Here is an 8,050-nt window from a genome sequence, read left to right on the forward strand (position 1 = left end):
TTAAGCTCTGGTGGGCATTCATGTGCACAGGTGGGCAGCAGCCCCTTAAAGTCCAATATGCTATGACTGGGATCAGAGCCCTTTTCCATAAAGGCAACAGTGCTGAACAATACAATTCCACCATCTGAATCTTATTATATATTTTCTGGCTTGCCTACTTTTTTAAATGGCTCTCCGCGGTTTTGTTTTTGCATGTGGCAAAATTTACATATAATGAAATACCCATCTTGTGTGTACATTCAGTGAGTTCCAGCAAGAGTGCAAACACCTGGGTACAAACCCTTGTCAAGACATACAACATTGTCACCCCGAAGCAACGGCTGTTCTGAGTTAGTACACTAGTCTTCCTTATTTGGGGACTTCATATAAATGGAGTCACATGTAGTTCTTTTGTGTGTAAGACTTCTTCAACGCAGCATGTTTTCATTTATCATTCACGTCACATGTATCAGTAGTCCTTTCCTTTTTATTGCCGAGTAGTGTTCTGCTATAAAAGTATTCTACAGTTTGGGGTTTTTGTAAGGTTTTTTTGGTTTCCCCTGTGGATTTTGTGTTTGTTATCTGTTTTTCCTATTGATGGATACTTGGTTATTTCCCGTTTTTGTCCAAACGAAGCTGCTGAGAATATTCTTGTACAAGTCTCTTTGAGGAGACATGCTTTCATTTCTCTTGAGTAAATATCTATGACATTGCTGAATCATGGGGTAGATATTTCGTTTTATAAGAAACGGCCAGATTTAGATTTTCTCCTGAGACGTGGGCCATTTTACCTCCGCTGTCAGCATCTGAGAACGCTTGCTGCCATTAGATGGTAGCAGTCCCATCCCATTTGGGTTTTAATTTGCATTCCTCTCATGACTAATAACTCGAGTGCTTCTTCCTGTGCTGCTGACCATTTGTGGGTCTTCCCTTGAGAAGTGGTTGTTCAGATCTTTTGCCCATTTTAACACGTTAAGCGCCCAGCCAGTCACCGGTGACTGACACTATGCTTTCCGTCCGGAAGACAAAACAGGCTGGCCGCTTACATGTTAAAAATGGGGTTGTCTTTATATAATTGAGTTGTAGGTGTTTCTATATCTCCACATAGTATACAGATATATGTATGAGACCCTCCCCCTCCTCCCGGGAGTGGGGTCCCTGTTACTTGTCTTCTTAGCTGTATTTGCCCCCAAAATGATGCCAGGGACTCTGCTCTGTTTAGTACAGTACCATATTCCCAGTGCCTATAGTTGTAGCTTCGAGGCCGAAGCTTTTCAGAAAGAAAGAGTTTATGGAGCCATATGCTAGCCAGAAAAAGGACCAGGTCCCGGACATACTGTCTAACCAGCCGGCGCCAACCGGTGGTCCGTGAGGTCCGAAAGGTTGGCGATCACGGGAAACCACCAGCAGCAGGGGTAGATGGAGAAGATGAGCATGCCGTCTGTCCCGGAGCTGACGGGCTCTTTTATACACGGGGTTTGGGGATGAAAGATGTACATTGTTTTGAAAGAATTTACATTGGCTGCAGGAGGGTGGGAAAAGGTGAAGTGCGGGCAGTTCCAGGGTAGGTGCATAGTCCCTAAGGAAGAAAATTGTTCCTACTTCGGGATTGGTTATGGGCAATTGGTTGTGGGAAAGTTCATACAGAAACAGGATGTGGTGGCAGTTGGCAATTGGCCTTTTTAAATTTTTATTTTTTGTTAATCCTCACCTGAGGATATTTTTCCATTGATTTTTAGAGAGAATGGAAGGGAGAGGCACATCAATTGGTTGCCTCCCACACATGTCCTGACCAGGGCCCGGGGTCGAACTGCAACTGATATACTTGACTGGATTCGAACCTGGGCCCCTTCAGTCCTCAGCCTAACGCTCTATCCACTGAGCCAAACCCGCTAGGGTAGTTGGCCTTCTTTTTAGATAGCATCCTGGAAGTTGATTCAAAATTTCAACATATAATCAGGAATGTGAGCCGTCTTTTATTGATTTTGGCCTGAGGCTCTTAACTGATTAATCTCTTTTTTTAAAAAAATATATTTTATTGATTTTTTTACAGAGAGGAAGGGAGAGAGATAGAGAGTTAGAAACATCAATGAGAGAGAAACATGGATCAGCTGCCTCCCGCACATCTCCTACTGGGGATGTGCCCGCAACCCAGGAACATGCCCTTGACCGGAATCGAACCTGGGACCTTTCAGTCCGCAGGCCGACGCTCTATCCACTGAGCCAAACCGGTTTCGGCAACTGATTAATCTCTTACTTCCTCCCACCCTCTGACCTGCTATAATTTAACTTAGGACATCTCAGAATTTTTTCTTGTTAGAGCTCATTTACATAAAAATCTACCGAAAGAATCAGTAAATGAACAGGTGAACTCTCTTTTGGGCCTGATATCCAGACTCAATATTCTTGAATTTAATGGTAGTGATTAACAAGCAACTAAAGAAAAAGACATTAATGTTGTCCTTAAGCTATAAAGTACACTTGGCACAGAAGACTCAGATACCTTCAGGGGATTTGCTCGCCAGGGGAAATACTGCTTAGAATGTCTCATGGACTAGACTAATTTGTCCCCATTTGTGAACCCACAAGTGAAAGCCACTGCTGTCTGACCTGCTGCATTCCGGACTATATCCCACCTCTTCCACATCCTGGGTTCTCGCCAGGTTGCTTGACGGGTGATCCGAGCATCTAGCCAGGGAGGGTTTCAGACAACCCAGCTGATCCCAGCTTTCAGCATCTTCCTCCTGGCTCCCTCTGACTGCCCATTCCCTGCCTGACTGGCCCTTTTGCTGGGGGCTCTGTGCCTCGCCAGCAGGCCTGCCCCCACTGGTTGCACTGCCCAAGGCCAGCAGGGGGCTCCCTCCCTTTGGTCTTGAAGCGATTTTCCTGGTCCTTGTCCAGCTGGCTCCTGCCTTTCCTATTAGGGGTATACACTGAGGATGAGCAGCAGCATCCACATTTATAGAGGACGCTGCCGGTAAGGGCATGTTCACATCCTTTATCTCATGTAGCCTCCAAATCTTCCTATTCGTATCCTTCTTTGTTTTTCCCCAAGGAGGTGGCATAAAGAGGTGATTTAATGTGCTCCAGAATTTAATAGTTGCCCTTATGTGGCCCAGAGTTTTCTAAGCTTCTCTGGGTCTTGCTCAAAGAATATTGGTGCTTTTTTTTTCCTTTTTTTTTTTTAGCTCTGATGGGTGTACATGTGTGGTGTTTAAAAGGCTCCATAGATTTTTATAGTTAAGCAACTTGGATTACACGTCATAAGAAATTCAGTTCCACACCAAAAATACATGTGGGTAGTTCTCAACCTTTTTACTTAACCACCGTTATGGGTTCCTTCTACCCCACCATATTTGGATCCCATCATTAAAATTTCTTTTCACCAAAAAACTGCACATTTTATGTATATTTTTCAATCCTCACCCGAGGATGTTTTTCATTGATTCCAAAGAAAGAGGAAGGAAGAGGAGGAGAGGGAGGGAGAGGTAAGGAGAGAGAGAGAGAGGGGGGGGGGCACACTGATGTGAGAGAGAAACATTGATCGGCTTTCTCACCCACATGCCCTGACCAGGGATTGAACCCAAAACCCTGTGGTGCACAGGATGACGCTACAACCACTGAGCAACACCGGCCAGGGCAAAAACTACGAAATACTATTGTATCAATAATTATCTCATTCAAATTGTACTTTCAAAGAGTCATGATGTGTATTCTAAAGGCTGTGTCTGTAGTAGAATTAATTAATGTGCTCTGTATGCCAGTGATAAAAGAGGAGTTTCCTTTGGGAAAGACTATTAATGTAATCTGTTGCTTTATTATATTTATACGTATTATGTTGATTAGCTTATTAACTATAGTACTTGATCTTGTCTTTCTTTGTAGGAGAACCAGCACAAATCCACCAATGTCATCTATCAGGCCCACCATGTGAGCAGGAATAAGAGAGGGCAGGTAGTTGGAACAAGGGGCGGATTCCGAGGATGTACCGTGTGGCTGACAGGTATGCCGTGTTGATATATATATATATATATATATTTAAGAATGTCTTTATTGATTTCAGGGAGGAAGGGAGAGGGAGAGAGATAGATAGAAATATCAATGATGAGAGAGAATCATTGATCGGCTGCCTCCTGCATGCTGCCTACTGGGGATCGAGCCTGCAATCTGGGCATGAGCCCTTGACTGGAATTGAACCTGAGACCCTTCAGTCCGTAGACCCAGGCTCTATCCACTGAGCCAAACCAGCTAGGGACTGTTGATATATTTTAATCAAAAATTGATGTGTGACACACAATGTTAAGGAAATCAGTGTAACATAATTACGTGTTTATTTTAACATTAGACAGTGGTTCTCAACCTGTGGGTCACGACCCCTTTGGCGGTCAAATGACCCTTTCACAGGGTTGCCTAAGACCATCCTGCATATCAGATATTTACATTACGATTCATAACAGTCACAACATTACAGTTATGAAGTAGCAACGAAAATAATTTTATGGTTGGATCACAACATGAGGAACTGTATTTAAAGGGCCAGAAGGTTGAGAACCACTGAAGGAGGCTGAGAGCTGCCTCCTAGCTCCCCCTCAGTAAGAACTAGGACTTGGATCACGTCATGGAATGTCTCCAGTTCTCAGTTTTCTCCTCTTTGTCAGGAAAAGATGGGACAAGTTGATGATGACATTCCCATTCGGCCTAAGGAATTTCATAATTCTCAATTCTGTGCCTCAACACATTTACTGGCAGTCATGAATGTGGCTTTTCTAACATGACATCAAGCATTTGGCATCAAGCAGAGAGTTCTGGATGTTTAGAGATATTCTTTATGTTTTCTGATATTTGAGCATTTGATGAGACTGTTTTTCATTGTGTAAAAAATTAAACTGTTTGCAAGAAGGAAAACTCGTGATTTGTATTTAGCTGAGGATTGTTGCCCTTACATATAGAAATAACTTACTCCCACTGATAGATGTAATTAGTGTTACTCCAAAGTATTAAAACAAATATGGCAGCCATCTAGTTTAATATAGTTACCATGGTCCAACAAAATCCTTGGTGGATGCAAAGAGGAAAATCAATGGGAAAAATTAATTCTGACATAAGCATAATACATTATGCATGGTAATGTTCTGAATTTAAAAGCCACTTGAAGGCAATCATCTGAAAAAGCAGTAGCTGGTTTACAATATTTCAGCTTCCTGTAGTTTGTAAAAGTGTTTAGGAAGCACAGGAGTGCAAAAACAGGACAACTTCTCCCTACTTTTAACCTCTGAAGAAAACAAATACTTTCACATAGTGTCTCAATAGCCACTCCTTGGGAAACTTCACAGTAATATAATAGTAATAAAAATAATAATGATGGACTTGGCTGGTGTGGCTCAGTTGGTTGGGCGTCGACCTGTGCACTAGAAGATTGTTGGTTGATTTACAGTCAGGTCAAATGCCGAGGTTGGGGGCTCCATCCCCAGTGGGAGTTGATCATATTTTGCTCTCACATTGATGTTTCTCTTCCTCCCTTCCTCCCTCTCTCTTTCTCTTTAAAAAAAAAAGTCTTAAAAAGAATAATGATAGCTAAAAAAAAAAAGTTAATATTATTGACCTAATACATTACTTTTTCTTGGGGACAAATAGTTATCTCAAGGTTTGAAAGAAATGCAAGTCAAATTCATGATTCAAATTGCTCAGTTCTTTTTCCAGGCCATCCATTTTTGAGCCTTGATTTGAAATGACAGAATGGTAGTTGAGCAGATGATTCGGAAAGTCAAATACGAAGTTAATCTCACTTAAGAGTAGAAGTTTGGAATAAATTTTATCCAATCAACTGGATAAACCTGGTGATGATATAAAAAGATTCATTTAGCAAGACCCATGTTAGTTCCACAGGAAAAACATTGTTCTTTGAAATAGGGTACATGAAGAATCTACTTTCTGATATAAATTGTGATATGGCTCTACAATAAAAGTGGCAAAGACAAGATACTTTACTTGAATGAATGACCTACTCTTATAAAAATGAGAGTAATACCACTTACTTGATGTATTAATATCCACATTCTATAATAAATTCAGTTGTTAAAAAAATACTGTTACTGTGATTTTAGCTCTTAGTTTCCTGAGAGCTGAAACAAAATCAAAGGAAAGTTCTATTATTTCTCTCATTTTCTGCTGGGAGAGAGCATACCAGAGATTCAGGAATTCTATTTCTCCTACCCTACAACCAGACAAATTCTAATAGGCAATAAGTTACATAACAGACAAAGTTACATAATAGACAATGTCGTCAGCAGTGATTTGTAGAGATTGCCAGCACATTCTTCAGATAGCCACTTGTCCTAATGATCCTATCTCAAGGCCAGGTGCATGATAAACCATAACTAAAATATGGAAATTATATGTTTACCTTTCATGTAATACCTTTCTTTTTAAAAAAATATATTTTATTGAATTCAGAGCAGAAAGGAGAGGGAGAGAGTGATAGAAACATCAATGATAAGAGAGAATCATTGATTGGCTTCCTCCTGCATGCCCCCTATGGGGGACTGAGCCTGCAACCTGGGCATGTGCCCTTGACCGGAATCAAACTCAGGACCATTCAGTCTGCAAGCCAACGCTCTATCCACCGAGCCACACCAGCTAGGGCCATGTAATACCTTTTTTATCAAGTCTCCTTTGCTCTTTGTCTTTCGTCTCTGCTTTTCTTATACTTTTTGTCTTTTCCTTCTTTCCACCCTCTGTCTTTGTAGTGACCTCTTGACCTTCTTTTCTTTGCCCCTAACTTTTCCTCTTCCATGCCCGAGTGATGTCCGACGGTAGCTTTGCACAGTGTAATATTCTTCAGATTCCAAGATCTGTAGGATTATTGAATGTGTAAAGTGCTACTTTTCCAGGATTTTAAGTAATTTTCGAATTACTTATATAATTCCCTTTCTCCTTATGTTTTTCTTCATATTGAAATGATAAAGTGTGTTCCCAGCCATTGTGCTTTGAAACCGTGGTGAAAGGTACATGTAGCTGTTCTCATGTAAAGACTCCAAACAGCCAAGAGTGAATGGGAGCTCTCAGTACATACACAGCCTCGTTCAGGGCGCTTCCCACCCTTGATGTTTCAAGAGTCATTGGCAAAAAAGATTTTTAAAATAAAGGACAGTATATGGGCTCTGTGGTCAGATGCTTGTTTAGGGGCATGGACAAGGGAGGTGGCCTCCCCGCCTCCGAGGGCTGGCTGTCCCCTCCACTCTAGCTGATTGCTGTCACAAGAGGCTGTGAGAACACTCTCACCAGATCTTGGTTTTTTGTCTGCTTGTTTTTATCAAGAGAAGCTCAAATCTGGATTTTTATGTGCAACTTTCTAATTTTTAAAACACTCTGCCGGCCAAGCAGAACAAAGCAAGAACCAAATGCAGCCCCCACAAGGTCTCCCCATGTATGAACCTCCCTGGCTTTGAGAGGCTATCGTCCTAATAAGGGACAAATAGTCATCTCAAGATTTGAAAGAAATGCTGCAAGTATTGGACTTGTAGCAAACTAGACTTTTTCTATATTTTAAGGGTTTTGATTTGAGGTCAGTCAAATGATTGCAATAAGGGTATAATTTACACTTAAAGTAGGTAAAAGTTAGGATCAGGTCACGATTAGGATCAGGTTCCAATTTGTCATCGTAAACTATCAGGGTCAATGCCTGTCTTGTCTTGCCTGCTCTGAACAGGTCTCTCCGGTGCTGGGAAGACGACCATCAGTTTTGCTCTGGAGGAGTACCTGGTCTCCCACGCCATCCCCTGCTACTCCCTGGATGGGGACAACGTCCGCCACGGCCTGAACAAAAACCTTGGGTTCTCCGCGGGAGACAGAGAGGAAAATATCCGCCGGATTGCCGAGGTGGCCAAGCTGTTTGCCGACGCCGGTCTGGTCTGCATTACCAGCTTCATTTCTCCGTTCACAAAGGTAAGCTGATTTGGTTCCCACACACTGCCGCCCAGCGCTCTCACTGCCAGGAGCAGGAGTTGGGAGCGGGGAGGGTCTGGAGGAATGTTCAACTTCCCATCCTCCCCCCCCCCCCCCCCCCCCCCCC

General features: G+C 42.4%; 1 protein-coding gene across 1 annotated transcript in view; it reads left to right on the top strand.

The window, feature by feature from the left end:
* Positions 1-3,685: 3,685 nt before the first annotated feature.
* PAPSS2 (3'-phosphoadenosine 5'-phosphosulfate synthase 2) overlaps positions 3,686-8,050 on the top strand; it is a 50,792-nt gene continuing 46,427 nt past the window's right edge. The window contains exons 1-3 of the mRNA XM_015558821.1: positions 3,686-3,781; positions 3,865-3,982; positions 7,688-7,923. Of these exons, the coding sequence (XP_015414307.1) occupies positions 3,686-3,781; positions 3,865-3,982; positions 7,688-7,923 (450 nt within the window). The remainder of the gene's footprint in view (positions 3,782-3,864; positions 3,983-7,687; positions 7,924-8,050) is intronic.

The sequence above is a fragment of the Myotis davidii genome, unplaced genomic scaffold, assembly GCF_000327345.1.
Source record: "Myotis davidii unplaced genomic scaffold, ASM32734v1 scaffold933, whole genome shotgun sequence".
Taxonomy (NCBI): domain Eukaryota; kingdom Metazoa; phylum Chordata; class Mammalia; order Chiroptera; family Vespertilionidae; genus Myotis; species Myotis davidii.